The 26,723-nt window shown below is 39.1% G+C and overlaps 1 protein-coding gene across 7 annotated transcripts in view; it reads left to right on the top strand.

The window, feature by feature from the left end:
- mapk8ip3 (mitogen-activated protein kinase 8 interacting protein 3) overlaps positions 1 to 26,723 on the top strand; it is a 95,884-nt gene that overhangs the window by 23,464 nt on the left and 45,697 nt on the right. For all 7 annotated transcript variants that reach the window (XM_072915739.1, XM_072915736.1, XM_072915740.1 and 4 more), the window contains 11 exons: positions 1,198 to 1,249; positions 3,746 to 3,965; positions 8,649 to 8,751; positions 11,908 to 12,026; positions 14,246 to 14,257; positions 15,694 to 15,711; positions 15,965 to 16,022; positions 20,225 to 20,377; positions 22,446 to 22,503; positions 25,196 to 25,347; positions 25,701 to 25,757. In XM_072915739.1, coding sequence (XP_072771840.1) covers positions 1,198 to 1,249; positions 3,746 to 3,965; positions 8,649 to 8,751; positions 11,908 to 12,026; positions 14,246 to 14,257; positions 15,694 to 15,711; positions 15,965 to 16,022; positions 20,225 to 20,377; positions 22,446 to 22,503; positions 25,196 to 25,347; positions 25,701 to 25,757 — 1,002 coding nt within the window. The remainder of the gene's footprint in view (positions 1 to 1,197; positions 1,250 to 3,745; positions 3,966 to 8,648; positions 8,752 to 11,907; positions 12,027 to 14,245; positions 14,258 to 15,693; positions 15,712 to 15,964; positions 16,023 to 20,224; positions 20,378 to 22,445; positions 22,504 to 25,195; positions 25,348 to 25,700; positions 25,758 to 26,723) is intronic.

The raw sequence follows: 26,723 nt of genomic DNA, 5'->3' as shown, positions 1-26,723 counted from the left end.
TTTTCATGCCGGTTCCATGCCAAGTAAGTTTTTGTTTGTTAAGCCACAGTTAGTGTTTTGTTTAATTGTTCATAGTTTCTGTCAATGTGCAAGTTTTGTGTTTAAAGTCTAGTTTTATTCTCCGCCACTGTGCGCGCTTTTTGTTTATTCCTTTTTTGATAGTTTAAAATAAATCATGTACCCACCTTCAAGCCTTGACCAGTCCAGTTCATTTGCACCACGGGAGAACAAACCAAGCCACAGTCCAAGTCTTGACAACAATAAAGACTTGACAATAAAGACTTGACAATAACGACTTGACAATAATGACTTGACAATAATGACTTGACAATAACGACTTGACAATAATGACTTGACAATAAAGACTTGACAATAAAGACTTGACAATAAAGACTTGACAATAACGACTTGACAATAACGACTTGACAATAACGACTTGACAATAAAGACTTGACAATAAAGACTTGACAATAACGACTTGACAATAAAGACTTGACAATAAAGACTTGACAATAATGACTTGACAATAAAGACTTGACAATAAAGACTTGACAATAAAGACTTGACAATAAAGACTTGACAATAATGACTTGACAATAACGACTTGACAATAAAGACTTGACAATAACGACTTGACAATAATGACTTGACAATAAAGACTTGACGATAAAGACTTGACAATAACGACTTGACAATAAAGACTTGACAATAAAGACTTGACAATAAAGACTTGACAATAATGACTTGACAATAAAGACTTGACAATAACGACTTGACAATAACGACTTGACAATAAAGACTTGACAATAATGACTTGACAATAATGACTTGACAATAATGACTTGACAATAAAGACTTGACAATAATGACTTGACAATAATGACTTGACAATAACGACTTGACAATAATGACTTGACAATAATGACTTGACAATAATGACTTGACAATAATGACTTGACAATAAAGACTTGACAATAATGACTTGACAATAATGACTTGACAATAATGACTTGACAATAAAGACTTGACAATAATGACTTGACAATAATGACTTGACAATAATGACTTGACAATAATGACTTGACAATAAAGACTTGACAATAATGACTTGACAATAATGACTTGACAATAATGGAGTAAATGTTCAGAATGAAAAGTAACATTTGAGTCTCTCTTTCCTTCTCTCTCGCCCATCAGCAAAGCAGAGCGCCCGCCATCGCTGAACCTCCACCCCAGTGGTGAAGGCATGGTAGGTGGGGGTGTGGGGGGAGTGTCTGTTCCCACACCTGGGGAGCGGGGGCGGGGCCACACCTCCTAGGACCGCCTCCTTCTTGTGTGACTGTTGATGATAGGCTTCTTCATCTCCTTTAAAATGTAATATAAATATAGACTGTCATGTTTAAAGTGTAATATAAATATAGTGTGTTATGTTTAAAATGTAATATAAATATAGTGTGTCATGTTTAAAATGTAATATAAATATAGTGTGTCATGTTTAAAATGTAATATAAATATAGTGTGTCATGTTTAAAATGTAATATAAATATAGTGTGTCATGTTTAAAATGTAATATAAATATAGTGTGTCATGTTTAAAATGTAATATAAATATAGTGTGTTATGTTTAAAATGTAATATAAATATAGTGTGTCATGTTTAAAATGTAATATAAATATAGTGTGTCATGTTTAAAATGTAATATAAATATAGTGTGTTATGTTTAAAATGTAATATAAATATAGTGTGTCATGTTTAAAGTGTAATATAAATATAGTGTGTCATGTTTAAAATGTAATATAAATATAGTGTGTTATGTTTAAAATGTAATATAAATATAGTGTGTCATGTTTAAAGTGTAATATAAATATAGTGTGTTATGTTTAAAATGTAATATAAATATAGTGTGTCATGTTTAAAATGTAATATAAATATAGTGTGTCATGTTTAAAATGTAATATAAATATAGTGTGTCGTGTTTAAAATGTAATATAAATATAGTGTGTCATGTTTAAAATGTAATATAAATATAGTGTGTCATGTTTAAAATGTAATATAAATATAGTGTGTTGTGTTTAAAATGTAATATAAATATAGTGTGTCATGTTTAAAATGTAATATAAATATAGTGTGTCATGTTTAAAATGTAATATAAATATAGTGTGCCATGTTTAAAATGTAATATAAATATAGTGTGTCATGTTTAAAATGTAATATAAATATAGTGTGTCGTGTTTAAAATGTAATATAAATATAGTGTGTCATGTTTAAAATGTAATATAAATATAGTGTGTCATGTTTAAAATGTAATATAAATATAGTGTGTTGTGTTTAAAATGTAATATAAATATAGTGTGTCATGTTTAAAATGTAATATAAATATAGTGTGTCATGTTTAAAATGTAATATAAATATAGTGTGTCATGTTTAAAGTGTAATATAAATATAGACTGTCATGTTTAAAATGTAATATAAATATAGTGTGTCGTGTTTAAAATGTAATATAAATATAGTGTGTCATGTTTAAAGTGTAATATAAATATAGTGTGTTATGTTTAAAATGTAATATAAATATAGTGTGTCATGTTTAAAATGTAATATAAATATAGTGTGTCATGTTTAAAATGTAATATAAATATAGTGTGTTATGTTTAAAATGTAATATAAATATAGTGTGTCATGTTTAAAGTGTAATATAAATATAGTGTGTTATGTTTAAAATGTAATATAAATATAGTGTGTCATGTTTAAAGTGTAATATAAATATAGTGTGTTATGTTTAAAATGTAATATAAATATAGTGTGTCATGTTTAAAGTGTAATATAAATATAGTGTGTTATGTTTAAAATGTAATATAAATATAGTGTGTCATGTTTAAAATGTAATATAAATATAGTGTGTCATGTTTAAAATGTAATATAAATATAGTGTGTCGTGTTTAAAATGTAATATAAATATAGTGTGTCATGTTTAAAATGTAATATAAATATAGTGTGTCGTGTTTAAAATGTAATATAAATATAGTGTGTCATGTTTAAAATGTAATATAAATATAGTGTGTTATGTTTAAAATGTAATATAAATATAGTGTGTCATGTTTAAAATGTAATATAAATATAGTGTGTCATGTTTAAAGTGTAATATAAATATAGTGTGTTATGTTTAAAATGTAATATAAATATAGTGTGTCATGTTTAAAATGTAATATAAATATAGTGTGTCATGTTTAAAATGTAATATAAATATAGTGTGTCGTGTTTAAAATGTAATATAAATATAGTGTGTCATGTTTAAAATGTAATATAAATATAGTGTGTCATGTTTAAAGTGTAATATAAATATAGTGTGTCATGTTTAAAATGTAATATAAATATAGTGTGTCATGTTTAAAGTGTAATATAAATATAGTGTGTCATGTTTAAAGTGTAATATAAATATAGTGTGTTATGTTTAAAATGTAATATAAATATAGTGTGTCATGTTTAAAGTGTAATATAAATATAGTGTGTTATGTTTAAAATGTAATATAAATATAGTGTGTCATGTTTAAAATGTAATATAAATATAGTGTGTCATGTTTAAAATGTAATATAAATATAGTGTGTCGTGTTTAAAATGTAATATAAATATAGTGTGTCATGTTTAAAATGTAATATAAATATAGTGTGTCATGTTTAAAATGTAATATAAATATAGTGTGTCATGTATGAAATATAAAAAGTGTTCTAAAGTGATGACATGTGTCCAGGAGGATGGTTCAGAGTCGGACTCAGTGGGTGTGACCCCCAGCAGTTGTGGCAGCAACACACCCACATCCTCCCACTCGCTCACCCCCGTCAACCAAGTCTTCTTCCCGCCCTCGGACTTGGACGTGACTCGTGCTGGGAACACTAGCAGGAAAAACAACAAGCGGCTCAGCCGGAATATGGAAGTCCAAGTCTCCCAGGAGACTAGGAACGTAAGCATTGGTGAGCATCTAGTCATACTACACATCTAGTCCTACTACACATCTAGTCCTACTACACATCTAGTCATACTACACATCTAGTCCTACTACACATATAGTCATACTACACATCTATATGGAAGTCCAACTCTTCCAGGAGACTAGGAACGTAAGCATTGGTGAGCATCTAGTCATACTACACATCTAGTCCTACTACACATCTAGTCCTACTACACATCTAGTCATACTACACATCTAGTCCTACTACACATCTAGTCCTACTACACATCTATATGGAAGTCCAAGTCTCCCAGGAGACTAGGAACGTAAGCATTGGTGAGCATCTAGTCATACTACACATCTAGTCCTACTACACATCTAGTCATACTACACATCTAGTCCTACTACACATCTAGTCCTACTACACATCTAGTCATACTACACATCTATATGGAAGTCCAAGTCTCCCAGGAGACTAGGAACGTAAGCATTGGTGAGCATCTAGTCATACTACACATCTAGTCCTACTACACATCTAGTCAAACTACACATCTAGTCCTACTACACATCTAGTCATACTACACATCTAGTCCTACTACACATATAGTCATACTACACATCTATATGGAAGTCCAACTCTTCCAGGAGACTAGGAACGTAAGCATTGGTGAGCATCTAGTCCTACTACACATCTAGTCCTACTACACATCTAGTCATACTACACATCTATATGGAAGTCCAACTCTTCCAGGAGACTAGGAACGTAAGCATTGGTGAGCATCTAGTCATACTACACATCTAGTCCTACTACACATCTAGTCCTACTACACATCTAGTCATACTACACATCTAGTCCTACTACACATCTAGTCCTACTACACATCTATATGGAAGTCCAAGTCTCCCAGGAGACTAGGAACGTAAGCATTGGTGAGCATCTAGTCATACTACACATCTAGTCCTACTACACATCTAGTCATACTACACATCTAGTCCTACTACACATCTAGTCCTACTACACATCTAGTCATACTACACATCTATATGGAAGTCCAAGTCTCCCAGGAGACTAGGAACGTAAGCATTGGTGAGCATCTAGTCATACTACACATCTAGTCATACTACACATCTAGTCCTACTACACATCTAGTCATACTACACATCTAGTCATACTACACATCTAGTCATACTACACATCTAGTCATACTACACATCTAGTCCTACTACACATCTAGTCATACTACACATCTAGTCCTACTACACATCTAGTCATACTACACATCTAGTCCTAGACTATCTCTCCCGGCTGGCCTGGGAACGCCTTGGGATCCCCCGGGAGGAGCTGGACCAAGTGGCTGGGGAGAGGGAAGTCTGGGCTTCCCTGCTTAGGCTGCTGCCCCCGCGACCCGACCTCGGATAAGCGGAAGAAGATGGATGGATGGATGTACAGTGGTGGTCAAAAGTGTACATAGACTTGTAAAGAACATCATGTCATGGCTGTCTTGAGTTTCCAATCATTTCTACAACTCTTATTTTTTTGCTTCTTTTATGAATTTATTATGGCTCTACTGAAAATGTGAGGGTGAAAAGTATACATACAGCAATGTTAATATTTGCTTACATGTCCCTTGGCAAGTTGACCTGCAATAAGGCGCTTTTGGTAGCCATCCACAAGCTTCTGCTTGACCACTTGACCACTAAATTGCTGCACTTCAGATAAATGTGTTGCTTTTCTGACATGGACTTGTTTCTTCAGCATTGTCCACACCTTTAAGTCAGGACTTTGGGAAGGCCATTCTAAAACCTTCATTCTAGCCTGATTTAGCCATTCCTTTACCACTTTTGAGGTGTGTTTGGGGTCATTGTCCTGTTGGAACACCCAACTGCGCCCAAGACCCAACCTCCGGACTGATGATTTTAGCTTGTCCTGAACAATTTGGAGCTAATCCTCCTTTTTCATTGTCCCATTTAAAGCAGCAGTTCCGTTGGCAGCAAAACAGGCCCAGAGCATAATACTACCACCACCATGCTTGACGGTAGGAATGGTGTTCCTGGGATTAAAAGCCTCACCTTTTCTCCTCCAAACATATTGCTGGGTATTGTGGCCATTTTTGTTTCATCTGACCACAGAACTTTCCTCCAGAAGGTCTTATCTTTGTCCATGTGATGAGCAGCAAACTTTAGAGGAGCCTTAAGGTGTGGCTTCTGGAGCAAGGTCTTCCTTCTTGCATGGTCGCCTCTCAGTCCATGGCCATGCTTGACTGTGGACACTGACACCTGTGTTCCGGCAGCTTCCAATTCATTGCAGACCTGCTTTTTGCTGGTCCTCGGTTGACTCTTGATCATCCTGACCAAGTTTCTCTCAGCAGCAGGTGATAGCTTGTGTTTTCTTCCTGATCGTGGCAGTGACAAAACTGTGCCATGCACTTTATACTTACCACAGTTGCTCTTAGGACCTTAAGCTGCTTTGAAATGTCTCCAAGTGACTTTCCTGACTTGTTCAAGTCAATGATTCCATTTTTCAGATCTGTGCTGAGTTCCTTTGACTTTCCCATTGTGGCGTTTGTAAGTGAGTCTAATGACTGCATCACATGAGTCCTATTTCAATGTGCTCAGAGAAGTCAACAATCAGAATCACTCACATGAAGTTGAGAGGCCATGAAGCTACTTTGATTGGATTGTCACTTTTCTACATTGATCATGTATGTTGCTGTATGTATACTTTTCACCCTCACATTTTCAGTAGAGCCATAATAAATTCATAAAAGAAGCAAACTTCAAGAATGTTTTTTGTGAGCAACAAGTATGTGCTCCAATCACTACATCACAAAAACATAAGACTTGTAGAAATGATTGGAAACTCAAGACAGCCATGTATGTACACTTTTGACCACTACTGTATACATATATGTATACATATACAGTACATATATGTGTTTATAAACATATATATATACATATATATGTGTATGTGTGTGTGTGTGTGTGTGTGTGTGTGTGTGTGTGTATGTATATATATATATATATATATATGTATATATATATATATATATATATATATATATATATATATATATATGTATATATATGTATGTGTGGGAAAAAAATCACAAGACTATTTCATCTCTACAGGCCTGTTTCATGAGGGGGGGTTCCCTCAATCATCAGAATCTCCTGATGATTGAGGGAACCCCCCCTCATGAAACAGGCCTGTAGAGATGAAATAGTCTTGTGATTTTTTTCCCACACATACATATATTGCGCTCTACTACGGTATCGAGCACTATTTTTTGGATAACCTTATTAAGACATATATATATATATATATATATATATATATATATATATATATATATATATATATATATATATATATATATATATATATATATATATATATATATAACCAACCACCCACCCACCACCACGAAAAGAATACCTACCGGAATTAATAAAAGGCTATCGATGCTGTCATCTAGCAAAGCTGAATTTGACCAAGCAACCCCCCCGTACCAAAAAGCCCTTGATGAAAGCGGATACAATTTCACCCTCACCTATGAACCCACGCCAGGAAACCAGCCAAAAAAGAACAGAAAACGAAACGACATCATCTGGTACAACCCCCCATACAGCAAAAACGTCTCAACTAACATTGGACACAAATTCCTCAATCTGATTGACAAACACTTTCCCAAAGACAACATCCTAAGAAAAGTATTCAACAAGAACAACATTAAATTGAGCTACAGCTGCATGAACAATATACGACAAATTATCTCAAACCACAACAAAACAATTGCAAATGAGCTGTCGGCCCCCGGACAGAGCGACTCCAAAACCAACAAAGGCTGCAACTGCCGAAAGAAACCTGATTGCCCTCTCAACGGGGGGTGCTTACAAACATCAGTTGTCTACCAATCTAAGGTAACACGCAAGGACATTAACACATCCGACACATATGTAGGATTAACCGAGGGAGAATTCAAAACCAGATGGAACAATCACAAGGCTTCTTTCAGGAACAAAAACCTGCGGAATACCACAGAACTCAGCAAACACATTTGGGACCTCAAAGACAATAATGTTGAATATTCAATAACATGGCAAATTCTTGCATCCAGCACACCTTACAATAGTGGTAATAAAAGATGCAACCTATGCTTGAAAGAGAAAATGTTTATTATTTACCGTCCAGACCTGTCATCCCTCAACAAGCGCAGCGAAATTGTATCAGCATGCCGCCACAGATGGAAACACCTCCTAGGTAACACATGAGCCAATCACCACGCCCCTACGCCAGCCTGTACCCACCCACTCTGTGCCCTATATAAACCATGGTATGCGAATGCTCCCATTAAAATCTCCTGATGATTGAGGGAACCCCCCCTCATGAAACAGGCCTGTAGAGATGAAATAGTCTTGTGATTTTTTCCCACACATACATATATATATATATATATATATATATATATATATATATATATATATATATATATATATATATATATATATATATATATATATATATATTTAAAAAAAGTTTCATTATAATTATTATACTAAATAATACATTGGGAGAATCTGTTTGACTCTAGAATCGATTCTGAATCGAATCGTCACCCCAGGAATCGAATCGTTAGGTGCCCAAAGATTCACACTCCTCTGTTCCGCCCTCCTAGTTTTCCTTTGTTGTTTTGTTTTCCAGGCATGGGAAGCAGTGACGAGTGGTCCGAGTTCCAGGAGATCATCGATTCAACTCCCGAGTGTGACATGTGTGTGGACCCCCGGGTATATGGAGGAGGAAACAGGTGAGACTACTAAATACATGACGTGTGTATGTGGACCCCCGGGTATATGGGTATGTGTGTGTATGGGTATGTGTGTGTATGGGTATGTGTGTATATGGGTATGTGTGTGTATGGGTATGTGTGTATATGGGTATGTGTGTGTATGGGTAGGTCAGTATTGAGTTTCCTGAAGTCGACGACGATCTCCTTGGTTTTGTTGGTGTTCAGAGCAAGGTTGTTCTCTGAGCACCAGTCTGCCAACTTCCGGATCTCCTCTCTGTAGGCTGCCTCGCCCCCCCTTTGAGATGAGTCCGACCACCGTAGTGTCGTCCGCGAACTTCACTATGAGGTTGTTGTTGTGGGTGGGACTGCAGTAGTAGGTGTAGAGCAGTGGTTCTCAAACTTTTTTTGTCATCCCCCACTTTGGACAAGGGGAAGTTTTCAAGCCCCACCTGCCCCCATCGCCCCCAACAGAGCGCTAATGCCAAGCTTAACATTTTCAAATTTATTGAACATCAAGTAACATCAAGTTGTATACATTCAAACTCAATAACATAAAATAACATCAAGTTCAATAATAAATAAAATAACTGTGCAGCTGTGGTATAACTTGCCCATCCATCCATTTTCTACCGCTTATTCCCTTTGGGGGCGCGGGGGGCGCTGGAGCCTATCTCAGCTACAATCGGGCGGAAGGCGGCGTACACCCTGGACAAGTCGCCACCTCATCGCAGGACCAACACAGATAGACAGACAACATTCACACTCACATTCACACACTAGGGCCAATTTAGTGTTGCCAATCAACTTATCCCCAGGTGCATGTCTTTGGAGGTGGGAGGAAGCCGGAGTACCCGGAGGGAACCCACGCAGTCACGGGGAGAACATGCAAACTCCACACAGAAAGATCCCGAGCCCGGGATTGAACCCAAGACTACTCAGGACCTTCATATTGTGAGGCAGATGCACTAACCCCTCTTCCACCGTGCTGCCTGGTATAACTTGCATCAAGTTCAATAATAAATCAAAAAAAGTGTTATAACTTGCATCAAGTTCAATAATAAATCAAATAACTTGCATCAAGTTCAAAATAAATCAAATAAAAGTGCCACTTTGCAATCTTTGCAAAAAAAAAGGAGGAGCTATGCATTTGGCAAGACAGGGCAAGTGACAGCACTTTGCCCCGGGAGAGCCACCTTGCTTCACTGTGAAACACATACTTGACAACCCTCCCGGATTTTCCGGGAGACTCCCGAAATTCAGCGCTTCTCCCGAAAACCTTCCGGGACAAATTTTCCCCCGAAATTCAGGCGTACCCGAGTGACGTGTCGACAGCATGTTTTCACGTCCGCTTTCCCACAATATAAACAGCGTGCCTGCCCAATCATGTTATAACTGTAGAATGATGGAGGGCGAGTTCTTGGTTTCTTATGTGGGTTTATTGTTAGGCAGTTTCATTAACGTCCTCCCAGCGCGGCAACAACACACAACAACAGCAGTCACGTTTTCGTCTACCGTAAAGCAGTTCGTCTGCCGTAAACAGCAACGTTGTGACACTCTTAAACAGGGCAATACCGCCATCTACTGTACATGCATATGTGACAATAACATCTACGGCTTTTAGAGAGTGCAGTGCACAACTGCGCACACAACAAGGAGACGAAGCAGAATGCATCATCAGAGAGGGTGTTCAGCATGGTTAGAAAAATAATGACAGAGAATAGAACAAGGATGGACAATTCAACCCTTAACTCAACAATGAGTAGATGAGTGTTATGTGTGTGTATATGTGTAAATAAATAAACACTGAAATTCAAGTATTTCTCTTATCTATATATATATATATATATATATATATATATGTATATATATATACATGTATATAGCTAGAATTCACTGAAAGTCAAGTATTTCTTATACATATATATATATACATATATATATATATATATATATATATATATATGTATGTGAAATACTTGACTTGGTGAATTCTAGCTGTAAATATACTCCTCCCCTCTTAACCACGCCCCCACCCCCAACCACGCTCCCCACCCCCACCTCCCGAAATCGGAGGTCTCAAGGTTGGCAAGTATGGTGAAACAGCACGGCTGTATGATCAGCTCCCATTTCCTCACACAGTGCAGAGAACAGTCGCGCTTTCAGTGGTCGTGTTTTGATCAAATTTACCGCGCTCACAACATCTGTTAAAACCTCATTGAGTTGGGGGCTGAGCTGCCTTGACGCGAGTGCTTCCCGGTGAATGACACAGTGTGTCCAATGCGCATTTGGCGCAAGCCTCTTTATTAGAGCCTGCAGCTTGTTTCTTGACCCTGCCATGGTCTGTGCGCCATCAGAGCAAAAGCCCACACAGTTTTCCCATTTAAGGTCGTGTTCTTTGAGGAAACTGTCCATTATCTTCAACAGCTCATCAGCAGAGGCTCTATTTTTCATGTATTTGCAAAACAGCAAATCCTCGCACAGTGACTCGCCATTCACAAAGCGGACGTATGCGATGAACAGGAAGTCTTTATTGCTGTCAGTAGCTTCGTCCACTTGTAAAGCAAAACCACTTTCTTTTCATTTGTCTCCGAGTTGTTCCTCAAGATCACTTGCAATGTCGCATTGTTGATTATTTATAAAATACATGTAAGTTTATTTAACACTTGCTCATTTCTCTTGGAAAGTCACCATCTTTAACTTCTGTCCTATTCCCACAAATACTTTCCCTGCACTGCAAGAACAACAACAACAACAACAACAACAAGAACACACCCACAAGATTAGAGAAGATTATCATCAGTTAGAACATTGTTGTGTTGCAGTCCCTCCCAGTTACAACATTGTTGTGTTGCAGTCCCTCCCAGTTACAACATTGTTGTGTTGCAGTCCCTCCCAGTTACAACATTGTTGTGTTGCAGTCCCTCCCAGTTAGAACATTGTTGTGTTGCAGTCCCTCTCAGTTAGAACATTGTTGTGTTGCAGTCCCTCCCAGTTACAACATTGTTGTGTTGCAGTCCCTCCCAGTTACAACATTGTTGTGTTGCAGTCCCTCTCAGTTACAACATTGTTGTGTTGCAGTCCCTCCCAGTTACAACATTGTTGTGTTGCAGTCCCTCTCAGTTAGAACATTGTTGTGTTGCAGTCCCTCCTAGTTACAACATTGTTGTGTTGCAGTCCCTCCCAGGGCATCGTCAACGAGGCCTTTGGCATCAACACAGACTCGCTGTACCACGAGATCAAAGACGCCAAGTCCGACATCATCGGAGACGTGGACGCGGGGGCGGAGCTTCTTGGTAAACTTCTTCCATTTTTAGGACTAACATGTTGTCACTTTACATGTAGGAACATGTCACACACCATCCCTTCAGTCACACACCATCCCTACAGTCACACACCATCCCTACAGTCACACACCATCCCTACAGTCACACACCATCCCTACAGTCACACACCATCCCTACAGTCACACACCATCCCTACAGTCACACACCATCCTACAGTCAAACACCATCCCTACAGTCACACACCATCCTACAGTCACACACCATCCCTACAGTCACACACCATTCCTACAGTCAAACACCATCCCTACAGTCACACACCATCCCTACAGCCACACACCATCCCTACAGTCACACACCATCCCTACAGTCACACACCATCCCTACAGTCACACACCATCCCTACAGTCAAACACCATCCCTACAGTCACACACCATTCCTACAGTCAAACACCATCCCTACAGTCACACACCATCCCTACAGTCACACACCATCCCTACAGTCACACACCATTCCTACAGTCAAACACCATCCCTACAGTCACACACCATCCCTACAGCCACACACCATCCCTACAGTCACACACCATCCCTACAGTCACACACCATCCCTACAGTCACACACCATCCCTACAGTCAAACACCATCCCTACAGTCACACACCATTCCTACAGTCAAACACCATCCCTACAGTCACACACCATCCCTACAGTCACACACCATCCCTACAGTCACACACCATCCCTACAGTCACACACCATCCTACAGTCAAACACCATCCCTACAGTCACACACCATCCCTACAGTCACACACCATCCCTACAGTCACACACCATTCCTACAGTCAAACACCATCCCTACAGTCACACACCATCCCTACAGCCACACACCATCCCTACAGTCACACACCATCCTACAGTCAAACACCATCCCTACAGTCAAACACCAGTTACTACAAGATGTTACTATAAAATGTTACTACAACATGTTAGTACAATATGTTACTACAACATGTTACTACAACATGTTACTACAACATGTTACTACAACATGTTACTACTACACGTTACTACAACATGTTAGTACAATATGTTACTACAACATGTTACTACAACATGTTAGTACAACATGTTAGTACAACATGTTACTACAACATGTTACTACATGTTAGTACAACATGTTAGTACAATATGTTAGTACAACATGTTACTACAACATGTTAGTACAACATTTTAGTACAACATGTTAGTACAACATGTTACTATAATATGTTAGTACAACATGCTACTACAACATGTTAGTACAACATGTTACTACTACATATTAGTACAATATGTTAGTAAAATATGTTAGTACAACATGTTACTACATGTTACTACAACATGTTACTACAACATGTTAGTACAACATGTTACTACAAAATGTTACTACAACATGTTAGTACAACATGTTACTACAACATGTTAGTACAACATGTTACTACAACATGTTAGTACAACATGTTAGTACAACAAGTTACTACAACATGTTAGTACAACATGTTACTACTACATGTTAGTACAACATGTTAGTACAACATGTTACTACAACATGTTAGTACAACATGTTAGTACAACATGTTAGTACAACATATTAGTACAACATATTAGTACAACATGTTACTACAACATGTTACTACAACATGTTAGTACAACATGTTACTACAGCATGTTAGTACAACATATTAGTACAACATGTTACTACAACATGTTACTACAAAATGTTAGTACAACATGTTACTACATGTTACTACAACATGTTAGTACAACATGTTACTACTACATGTTAGTACAACATGTTAATACAACATGTTAGTACAACATGTTACTACTACATGTTAGTACAACATGTTACTACAACATGTTAGTACATGTTACTACTACATGTTAGTACAACATGTTAGTACAACATGTTAGTACAACATGTTAGTACAACATGTTAGTACATGTTACTACAACATGTTAGTACAACATGTTAGTACAACATGTTACTACAGCATGTTAGTACAACATGTTACTACAACATGTTAGTACAACATGTTAGTACAACATGTTAGTACAACATGTTAGTACAACATGTTACTACAACATGTGTCAACATTGACTTCCTTTGCAGTGAAAGTTTCCTTCAACTTTGATGAAGATGTGTTGTTGTCTTTTCATGTCCTGGATGTCATCATGTGTGACCACCAGGAGAGTTCTCAGGTGCGTCTTCTTTTAACCCTTCACAGTCCATCACTACTTCAACACTATAGTACAGTAACTACTTCAACACTATACTACAGTAACTACTTCAACACTATAGTACAGTAACTACTTCAACACTATACTACAGTAACTACTTCAACACTATAGTACAGTACCTACATGAGGACTATAGTACAGTACCCACTTGTAGACTATAGTACAGTACCCACTTGAAGACTATAGTACAGTACCCACTTGAAGACTATAGTACAATACCTACTTGAAGACTATAGTACAGTACCCACTTGAAGACTATGGTATAGTACCTACTTGAAGACTATAGTACAGTACCCACTTGAAGACTATGGTATAGTACCTACTTGAACACTATAGTACAGTACCCACTTGAAGACTATGGTATAGTACCTACTTGAAGACTATAGTACAGTACCCACTTGAACACTATAGTACAGTACCCACTTGAAGACTATAGTACCCTCTTGAAGACTATAGTACAGTACCCACCTGAAGACTATAGTACAGTACCCACTTGAAGACTACAGTACAATACCTACTTGAAGACTATAGTACAGTACCCACTTGAAGACTATGGTATAGTACCTACTTGAAGACTATAGTACAGTACCCACTTGAAGACTATGGTATAGTACCTACTTGAACACTATAGTACAGTACCCACTTGAAGACTATGGTATAGTACCTACTTGAAGACTATAGTACAGTACCCACTTGAACACTATAGTACAGTACCCACTTGAAGACTATAGTACCCTCTTGAAGACTATAGTACAGTACCCACTTGAAGACTATAGTACAGTACCCACTTGAAGACTACAGTACAATACCTACTTGAAGACTATAGTACAGTACCCACTTGAAGACTATAGTACAGTACCTACTTGAACACTATAGTACAGTACCCACTTGAAGACTATGGTATAGTACCTACTTGAAGACTATAGTACAGTACCCACTTGAAGACTATAGTACAGTAATATTGAATGTATTCTTATTGATTGAATAGTTGTACAATTTAATTACTTTGTGATTCATTTCAATATTTCATGAACTTGTGTCTTTAATTGATTTAACATTTGTTAAATTCACCCAATAAAGTCTAAGAATCATGAAATCATACTGAATGAATACTTAGATGTAAATATTCAATCAATGAATGACACATTTAATAATACATTTATGTATTTCATTCCAATTAAATTAATTAATGACACATTTTAAAAAAAGTATTTATTTAATTTTGTCCCATTTGACCCTGCATAGAGGATTATTATCTCTGTGTTGCTGTGTACACTCGCTAGATGGGCCACACCATCTCTTGTGTTCCACTTCCTTCAAGCAGCTGTGACCTGTAGGAATGTTTCACTACCATTTTGTAAATGTTGATTCTCTCTCTCTTCTTCTTGTGCCTCCAGTCCGAGATGATTTCTTCGGTAAGACACGCCTCCTTGCTCACCTTTTGCTTACATCAGGGGTGTCCAAACTGTTTCACTTGGGGACCGCAGTGGGATAAAGAAATCTGGTCGAGGGCCGAATATACATATTTATATATATATATATATATATATATATATATATATATATATATATATATATATATATATATATATATATATGATGAAATATTACTAAATGAATATATGTGATGAAATATTTCATTCGAAGTGACACAGGTGTGTGTTTCAGGGATGGGCAAGGAGGTGGAGAACCTGCTGACGGAGAACAAACAGCTGCTAGAGACCAAGTAAGAAGATGTTTATGCTTCAATGTGTGTGTGTGAAACATCACCTGGCAACCCCACACTAGGAAGATGTTTATACTTCAATGTGTGTGAGACGTCACCTGGCAACCCCACTCTAAGAAGATGTTCATGCTTTAGTGTGTGTGTGACGTCACCTGGCACCCCCACTCTAAGAAGATGTTTATACTTCAATGTGTGTGTGACGTCACCTGGCAACCCCACACTAAGAAGATGTTTATGCTTCAATGTGTGTGTGTGTGTGTGTGTGTGTGTGTGACATCACCTGGCAACCCCACACTAAGAAGATGTTTATGCTTCAATGTGTGTGTGTGTGTGTGTGTGTGTGTGTGTGTGTGTGAGACGTCACCTGGCAACCCCACACTAAGAAGATGTTTATGCTTCAATGTGTGTGTGACATCACCTGGCAACCCCACACTAAGAAGATGTTTATGCTTCAATGTGTGTGATACGTTACCTGGCAACCCCACTCTAAGATGTTTATGCTTCAATGTGTGTGTGTGTGTGTGTGACGTCACCTGGCAACCCCACACTTAGAAGATGTTTATGCTTCAATGTGTGTGTGACATCACCTGGCAACCCCACACTAAGAAGATGTTTATGCCTCAATGTGTGTGTGTGACATCACCTGGCAACCCCAAACTAAGAAGATATTTATGCTTCAATGTGTGTGTGTGTGTGTGAGACATCACCTGGCAACCCCACACTAAGAAGATGTGTATGCTTCAATGTGTGTGTGTGACATCACCTGGCAACCCCACACTAAGAATATATTTATGCTTCAATGTGTTTGTGACATCACCTGGCAACCCCACACTAAGAATATATTTATGCTTCAATGTGTGTGTGACATCACCTGGCATCCCCACACTAAGAAGATGTTTATGCTTCAATGTGTGTGTGACATCACCTGGCAACCCCACACTAAGAAGATGTGTATGCTTCAATGTGTGTGTGTGACATCACCTGGCATCCCCACACTAAGAAGATGTTTATGCTTCAATGTGTGTGTGACATCACCTGGCAACCCCACACTAAGAAGATGTTTATGCTTTAATGTGTGTGTGTGACATCACCTGGCAACCGCACACTAAGAAGATGTTTATGCTTCAATGTGTGTGAGACATCACCTGGCAACCCCACACTAAGAAGATATTTATGCTTCAATGTGTGTGTGACATCACCTGGCAACCGCAGCGCTGCTAGTGGTAGTCTTGTGTGATCATGTGATGAATCGTTCATATTGATGATGTTGATGTTTATTATGTTCATGCTTGTAGAGCAGGACTTGTTTTAGTCAGGGACACATCACATTTATAGCTGCCCTCAGAGGGCCACTCTAAATGATGTGGTGGACCACATTAATTGATTTGGCAAACTACGTTAAATGATGTGGCAGGCCACTTTAAATGAAGTGGCAGGTCACTTTAAATGATGTAGGCAGGTCACTTTAAATGATGTGACAAGCCACTTTAAATGATGTGGCAGGTCACTTTAAATGATGTGGCAGGCCACATTAAATGATGTGGCAGGTCACTTTAAATGATGTGGCAGGTCACTTTAAATGATGTGACGAGCCACTTTAAATGATGTGGGTGGCTACTTTAAATGACGTGGCAGGTCACTTTAAATGATGTGGCAGGCCACTTTAAATGAAGTGGCAGGTCACTTTAAATGATGTGGCAGGTCACTTTAAATGATGTGACGAGCCACTTTAAATGACGTGGGTGGCTACTTTAAATGACGTGGCAGGTCACTTTAAATGATGTGGCAGGCCACTTTAAATGATGTGACGGGCCACTTTAAATGATGTGGGTGGCTACTTTAAATGATTTGGCAGGTCACTTTAAATGATGTGGCAGGTCACTTTAAATGATGTGGCGGTCAACCTTAAATGATGTGGCGGGCTTCTTTAAATGAAATGGCGGGCAACCTTAAATGATGTGGCAGGCCACTTTAAATGATGTGGCGGGCTACTTTAAATGATTTGGCGGGCTACTTTAAATGACGTGGGTGGCTATTTTAAATGAGGTGGCAGGTCACATTAAATGACGTGGTGGGCAACTTTAAATGATGTGGCGGGCTACTTTAAATGATGTGGCGAGCAACTTTAAATGATGTTGGGGGCTACTTTAAATGATGTGGCAGGCCACTTTAAATGATGTGGCGAGCAACTTTAAATGATGTTGGGGGCTACTTTAAATGATGTGGCAGGCCACTTTAAATGATGTGGCAGGTCACATTAAATGACGTGGCGGGCAACTTTAAATGATGTGGCGGGCTACTTTAAATGATGTGGCAGGCCCCTTTAAATGAAGTGGCACGTTACTTTAAATGATGTGGCAGGTCACTTTAAATGATGTGGCAGGCCAAATTAAATAATGTGGCAGGTCACTTTAAATGACGTGGCGGGCAACTTTAAATGATGTGGCAGGCCCCTTTAAATGAAGTGGCAGGTTACTTTAAATGATGTGGCAGGCCAAATTAAATAACGTGGCAGGTCACTTTAAATGACGTGGCGGGCAACTTTAAATGATGTGGCAGGCCCCTTTAAATGAAGTGGCAGGTTACTTTAAATGATGTGGCAGGCCAAATTAAATAACGTGGCAGGTCACTTTAAATGACGTGGCGGGCAACTTTAAATGATGTTGGGGGCTACTTTAAATGATGTGGGTGGCTACTTTAAATGATGTGGCGGTCAACCTTAAATGATGTGGCGGGCCACTTTAAATGATGTGGTGGGCTTCTTTAAATGAAATGGCGGGCAACCTTAAATGATGTGGCAGGCCACTTTAAATGATGTGGCGGGCTACTTTAAATGATTTGGCGGGCTACTTTAAATGACGTGGGTGGCTATTTTAAATAATGTGGCAGGTCACATTAAATGACGTGGTGGGCAGCTTTAAATGATGTGGCGGGCTACTTTAAATGATGTGGCAGGCCCCTTTAAATGAAGTGGCAGGTTACTTTAAATGATGTGGCAGGCCAAATTAAATAAAGTGGCAGGTCACTTTAAATGATGTGGCGGGCAACTTTAAATGATGTTGGGGGCTACTTTAAATGATGTGGCAGGCCACTTTAAATGATGTGGCGAGCAACTTTAAATGATGTTGGGGGCTACTTTAAATGGTGTGGCAGGCCCCTTAAATGATGTGGCAGGTCACTTTAAATGATTTGGCAGGTCACTTTAAATGTTGTGGCAGGTCACTTTAAATGATGTTGGAGGCTACTTTAAATGATGTGGCAGGTCACTTTAAATGATGTGGCGGTCAACCTTAAATGATGTGGCGGGCCACTTTAAATGATGTGGTGGGCTTCTTTAAATGAAATGGCGGGCAACCTTAAATGATGTGGCAGGCCACTTTAAATGATGTGGCGGGCTACTTTAAATGATTTGGCGGGCTACTTTAAATGACGTGGGTGGCTATTTTAAATAATGTGGCAGGTCACATTAAATGACGTGGTGGGCAGCTTTAAATGATGTGGCGGGCTACTTTAAATGATGTGGCAGGCCCCTTTAAATGAAGTGGCAGGTTACTTTAAATGATGTGGCAGGCCAAATTAAATAAAGTGGCAGGTCACTTTAAATGATGTGGCGGGCAACTTTAAATGATGTTGGGGGCTACTTTAAATGATGTGGCAGGCCACTTTAAATGATGTGGCGAGCAACTTTAAATGATGTTGGGGGCTACTTTAAATGGTGTGGCAGGCCCCTTAAATGATGTGGCAGGTCACTTTAAATGATTTGGCAGGTCACTTTAAATGTTGTGGCAGGTCACTTTAAATGATGTTGGAGGCTACTTTAAATGATGTGGCAGGTCACTTTAAATGATGTGGCAGGTCACTTTAAATGATGTGGCGGGCAACTTTAAATGATGTGGCAGACCACTTTAAATGATGTTGGAGGCTACTTTAAATGATGTGGCAGGTCACTTTAAATGTTGTGGCAGGTCACTTTAAATGATGTTGGAGGCTACTTTAAATGATGTGGCAGGTCACTTTAAATGACATGGCAGGCCACTTTAAATGAAGTGGCGGGGCTGCTTTAAATAATGCTTGATTTGATATGCACCCTAACTTGCCAATGTTGTTGATTTGATATGCACCTTAAGTGGTTATTAAACCTGGTTGAAGCCATGATGTGTCGTGCATGTGTGGATGTAACGTGACTCTTCTCCTCCGCACAGAAATGCTCTGAACATCGTGAAGAACGACCTGATTGCCAAAGTGGATGAGCTGTCTAGCGAGCACGAGGTGCTGCGGGAGGAAGTGGAGGCCGTCAGGCAGTCCAAGAACAAGATGGACGCCAGAGTCAAGGAGCTGGAGGAAGAACTGAGGAGGTAGTCTGGTGCATGTTTGCTTCATTGGAACTGGACCACCCAGATAGGGTTTCTCATAGGGCTGGGCGATACATGGATATATATCGCGGGTTTGTCTCTGTGCGATATAGAAAATGACTATATGGTGATATCGAGTATACGTTCTCACACAGTTGCTTTTAGCTGCGGACATAACACTACATGCTCTCTTTCTGGTCTCTCCTTCTCACAAGCACACCTTCTTACATACGTCACATACTGTCACCTCACACGTCACATATCCACATATATATGACATGGACTAAACATATCCACATATACAGGTAAAAGACAGTAAATTAGAATATTTTGAAAAACTTGATTTATTTCAGTAATTGCATTCAAAAGGTGTAACTTGTACATTATATTTATTCATTGCACACAGACTGATGCATTCAAATGTTTATTTCATTTAATTTTGATGATTTGAAGTGGCAACAAATGAAAATCCAAAATTCCGTGTGTCACAAAATTAGAATATTACTTAAGGCTAATACAAAAAAGGGATTTTTAGAAATGTTGGCCAACTGAAAAGTATGAAAATGAAAAATATGAGCATGTACAATACTCAATACTTGGTTGGAGCTCCTTTTGCCTCAATTACTGCGTTAATGCGGCGTGGCATGGAGTCGATGAGTTTCTGGCACTGCTCAGGTGTTATGAGAGCCCAGGTTGCTCTGATAGTGGCCTTCAACTCTTCTGCGTTTTTGGGTCTGGCATTCTGCATCTTCCTTTTCACAATACCCCACAGATTTTCTATGGGGCTAAGGTCAGGGGAGTTGGCGGGCCAATTTAGAACAGAAATACCATGGTCCGTAAACCAGGCACGGGTAGATTTTGCGCTGTGTGCAGGCGCCAAGTCCTGTTGGAACTTGAAATCTCCATCTCCATAGAGCAGGTCAGCAGCAGGAAGCATGAAGTGCTCTAAAACTTGCTGGTAGACGGCTGCGTTGACCCTGGATCTCAGGAAACAGAGTGGACCGACACCAGCAGATGACATGGCACCCCAAACCATCACTGATGGTGGAAACTTTACACTAGACTTCAGGCAACGTGGATCCTGTGCCTCTCCTGTCTTCCTCCAGACTCTGGGACCTCGATTTCCAAAGGAAATGCAAAATTTGCATGGTTGGGTGATGGTTTGGGGTGCCATGTCATCTGCTGGTGTCGGTCCACTCTGTTTCCTGAGATCCAGGGTCAACGCAGCCGTCTACCAGCAAGTTTTAGAGCACTTCATGCTTCCTGCTGCTGACCTGCTCTATGGAGATGGAGATTTCAAGTTCCAACAGGACTTGGTGCCTGCACACAGCGCAAAATCTACCCGTGCCTGGTTTACGGACCATGGTATTTCTGTTCTAAATTGGCCCGCCAACTCCCCTGACCTTAGCCCCATAGAAAATCTGTGGGGTATTGTGAAAAGGAAGATGCAGAATGCCAGACCCAAAAACGCAGAAGAGTTGAAGGCCACTATCAGAGCAACCTGGGCTCTCATAACACCTGAGCAGTGCCAGAAACTCATCGACTCCATGCCACGCCGCATTAACGCAGTAATTGAGGCAAAAGGAGCTCCAACCAAGTATTGAGTATTGTACATGCTCATATTTTTCATTTTCATACTTTTCAGTTGGCCAACATTTCTAAAAATCCCTTTTTTGTATTAGCCTTAAGTAATATTCTAATTTTGTGACACACGGAATTTTGGATTTTCATTTGTTGCCACTTCAAATCATCAAAATTAAATGAAATAAACATTTGAATGCATCAGTCTGTGTGCAATGAATAAATACAATGTACAAGTTACACCTTTTGAATGCAATTACTGAAATAAATCAAGTTTTTCAAAATATTCTAATTTACTGGCTTTTACCTGTATATGGTGTATCGCGATATGGCCTTAAAATATCGCGATATTAAAAAAAGGCAATATCGCCCAGCCCTAGTTTCTCACCTTCTTTATCAAAGTCGTTGACCCTTTCCAATACGAACAAAGTAGGGAAGATGTTTGATGAAGAGCAGGACAAACTTTCTTCTTCCTCTCCTTGGACTGCAGGCTGAGAGCTGAAGCCCTTGGAGCATCACGGGAGTCCAAGGACGAAGGAAGTGATGATGTAAGCAAACTGTCATGTGACCTCAACAACATGAGAAGTAAGGTGCAGGTAACAACATGTTGTACTCATGAATGAGAAGTAAGGTGGAGGTAACAACATGTTGTACTCGTGGATCCTGCTGAGTCTATCAAGAGAAAGTCAGAAAATGAGTCAAAGTTGAAGGAAACAACATTTGGATCAACTTCTCAATCTCATTTTATATCAAAAATATAAAAGTATATTTTTTAAGTATCATATTTTTGGGACCATAGGGCGCACCGGACTATAAGGACTTGGGACTATAGGGCGCACCGGACTATAAGGACTTGGGACCATAGGGCGCACCGGACTATAAGAACTTGGAACCATAGGGCACACCGGACTATAAGGACTTGGAACCATAGGGCGCACCGGACTATAAGGCGCACTGCGGATGAGCGGGTCTAGTCAGGTCTATTTTCATACAGAAGACTATAAGGCGCATTAAAGGAGTCATATTATTCTAAATGTAAAAGACTTCCTCGTGGTCTACATAACATGTCATGCTCTAAATGTTGCATAGTCTTCAAGTCTCTTCAGGATGCACCGTTTTGTGGGCGCTCTTATTTACGTGCCTCCACTTGGACAGCGTCATTGTTGTAGCGGTGTAGCGTGCAAGGACGGGAGTGGAAGAAGTGTCAAAAGATGGCGCTAACTGTTTTAATGACATTCAGACTTTACTTCAATCAATAACGGAGCAGCATCTCCTCATCCGTGGCTCACTAGTGCAACAACACCCGAAATGTGTCCCGTGACCGGAACTCTCTACTAACTAAAGTTCCTTGGGTGAATAATGTAAAGTCACTACACCGGTATGTTTTAGTGCTTTCATGGTGAGTTTACTGACAGATATAAGTAAGAACTTTACACTACTTTATATTAGAAATGGCAACAGTGGAGGATGAATGTTGTCACTGTTGACCTTTTCAAGTTGGTTCAGTTTTGACATTTTGAAGTTGGTTCATTGTTGACCTTTTGAAGTTGGTTCAGTGTTGACCTTTTGAAGTTGGTTCAGTGTTGACTTTTTGAAGTTGGTTCAGTTTTGACATTTTGAAGTTGGTTCATTGTTGACCTTTTGAAGTTGGTTCAGTGTTGACCTTTTGAAGTTGGTCCAGTGTTGACCTTTTGAAGTTCGTTCATTGTTGACCTTTTGAAGTTGGTTCAGTTTTGACATTTTGAAGTTGGTTCATTGTTGACCTTTTGAAGTTGGTTCAGTGTTGACCTTTTGAAGTTGGTTCAGTGTTGACCTTTTCAAGTTGGTTCAGTTTTGACCTTTTGGTCCAGTGTTGACCTTTTGAAGTTGGTTGAGTGTTGACCTTTTCAAGTTGGTTCAGTTTTGACCTTTTGGTCCAGTATTGACCTTTTGGTCCAGTGTTGACCTTTTGAAGTTGGTTCAGTGTTGACCTTTTCAAGTTGGTTCAGTTTTGACATTTTGAAGTTGGTTCATTGTTGACCTTTTGAAGTTGGTTCAGTGTTGACCTTTTCAAGTTGGTTCAGTTTTGACCTTTTGGTCCAGTGTTGACCTTTTGAAGTTGGTTCAGTGTTGACCTTTTCAAGTTGGTTCAGTTTTGACCTTTTGGTCCAGTGTTGACCTTTTGGTCCAGTGTTGACCTTTTGAAGTTGGTTCAGTTTTGACCTTTTGAAGTTGGTTCAGTGTTGGCATTTTGAAGTTGGTCCAGTGTTGACCTTTTGAAGTTAGTTCAGTTTTGACCTTTTGAAGTTGGTTCAGTGTTGACCTTTTGAAGTTGGTTCAGTGTTGACCTTTTCAAGTTGGTTCAGTTTTGACCTTTTCAAGTTGGTTCAGTGTTGACCTTTTGAAGTTGGTCTAGTGTTGACCTTTTGAAGTTGGTTCAGTGTTGACTTTTTGAAGTTGGTTCAGTTTTGACCTTTTGAAGTTGATCCAGTGTTGACCTTTTGAAGTTGGTTCAGTGTTGACCTTTTGAAGTTGGTCCAGTGTTGACCTTTTGAAGTTGGTCCAGTGTTGACCTTTTGAAGTTGGTTCAGTTTTGACCTTTTGAAGTTGGTCCATTGTTGACTTTTTGAAGTTGGTTCAGTGTTGACCTTTTGAAGTTGGTTCAGTGTTGACCTTTTCAAGTTGGTTCAGTGTTGACCTTTTGGTCCAGTGTTGACCTTTTGAAGTTGGTTCAGTGTTGACCTTTTGAAGTTGGTTCAGTGTTGACCTTTTCAAGTTGGTTCAGTTTTGACATTTTGAAGTTGGTTCAGTGTTGACCTTTTGAAGTTGGTTCAGTTTTGACCTTTTGAAGTTGGTCCAGTGTTGACCTTTTGAAGTTGGTCCAGTGGTGACCTTTTCAAGTTGGTTCAGTTTTGACCTTTTGAAGTTGGTTCAGTGTTGACCTTTTCAAGTTGGTTCAGTGTTGACCTTTTGGTCCAGTGTTGACCTTTTGAAGTTGGTTCAGTGTTGACCTTTTCAAGTTGGTTCAGTTTTGACCTTTTGAAGTTGGTTCAGTGTTGACCTTTTGAAGTTGGTTCAGTTTTGACCTTTTGAAGTTGGTCCAGTGTTGACCTTTTGAAGTTGGTCCAGTGGTGACCTTTTCAAGTTGGTTCAGTTTTGACCTTTTGAAGTTGGTCCAGTGTTGACCTTTTGAAGTTGGTTCAGTGTTGACCTTTTGAAGTTGGTTGAGTGTTGACCTTTTGCCCCTTTCACCTTCCCCAGTTGTCCTCCCCCATCCAAGATGGCGACATGACCATGACCCAGCGGCGGAGGTTCACTCGGGTGGAGATGGCCAGGGTCCTGATGGAGAGGAACCAGTACAAAGAGAGGCTGATGGAGCTCCAGGAGGCCGTGAGGTGGACGGAGATGATCAGGTAGGCGGAGCAACGAGGACACGCCCACTTGGGTCACCACCAAAGGTAGCCTGACCGCACTTTGGATCAATAAAGTTGACTAAACATCATATTGTTATAAGTAAATACATCTTTATATGACTAAACATCATATTATTATAAGTAAATACATCTTTATATGACTAAACATCATATTATTATAAGTAAATACATCTTTATATGACTAAACATCATATTATTATAAGTAAATACATCTTTATACGACTAAACATCATATTATTATAAGTAAATACATCTTTATATGACTAAACATCATATTATTATAAGTAAATACATCTTTATATGACTAAACATCATATTATTATGAACTTCAGGGCGTCCCGGGAGAGTCCTGCAATCCAGGAGAAGAAGAAGTCCACCATCTGGCAGTTGTAAGATTCTTCTAGTTGACTCTGTGAAGGACACAAAAGTGACAACAAGTTTGTAGTTGACACAAAAGTGAACAGATGTCATGTGTGTGCAGCTTAGTAGTGACACAAAAGTGAACAGATGTCATGTGTGTGCAGCTTAGTAGTGACACAAAAGTGAACAGATGTCATGTGTGTGCAGCTTAGTGGTGACATAAAAGTGAACAGATGTCATGTGTGTGCATCTTAGTAGTGACACAAAAGTGAACAGATGTCATGTGTGTGCAGCTTAGTAGTGACACAAAAGTGAACAGATGTCATGTGTGTGCATCTTAGTAGTGACATAAAAGTGAACAGATGTGACGTGTGTGCAGCTTAGTAGTGACATAAAAGTGAACAGATGTCATGTGTGTGCAGCTTAGTAGTGACATAAAAGTGAACAGATGTCATGTGTGTGCAGCTTAGTAGTGACATAAAAGTGAACAGATGTCATGTGTGTGCATCTTAGTAGTGACACAAAAGTGAACAGATGTCATGTGTGTGCAGCTTAGTAGTGACATAAAAGTGAACAGATGTCATGTGTGTGCATCTTAGTAGTGACACAAAAGTGAACAGATGTCATGTGTGTGCAGCTTAGTAGTGACACAAAAGTGAACAGATGTCATGTGTGTGCATCTTAGTAGTGACATAAAAGTGAACAGATGTGACGTGTGTGCAGCTTAGTAGTGACATAAAAGTGAACAGATGTCATGTGTGTGCAGCTTAGTAGTGACATAAAAGTGAACAGATGTCATGTGTGTGCAGCTTAGTAGTGACATAAAAGTGAACAGATGTCACGTGTGTGCAGCTTAGTAGTGACATAAAAGTGAACAGATGTGACGTGTGTGCAGCTTAGTAGTGACATAAAAGTGAACAGATGTGACGTGTGTGCAGCTTAGTAGTGACATAAAAGTGAACAGATGTCATGTGTGTGCATCTTAGTAGTGACAT

The sequence above is a fragment of the Nerophis lumbriciformis genome, linkage group LG22, assembly GCF_033978685.3.
Source record: "Nerophis lumbriciformis linkage group LG22, RoL_Nlum_v2.1, whole genome shotgun sequence".
Lineage (NCBI taxonomy): Eukaryota > Metazoa > Chordata > Actinopteri > Syngnathiformes > Syngnathidae > Nerophis > Nerophis lumbriciformis.
This window is presented reverse-complemented; position numbering and strand designations above follow the sequence as displayed.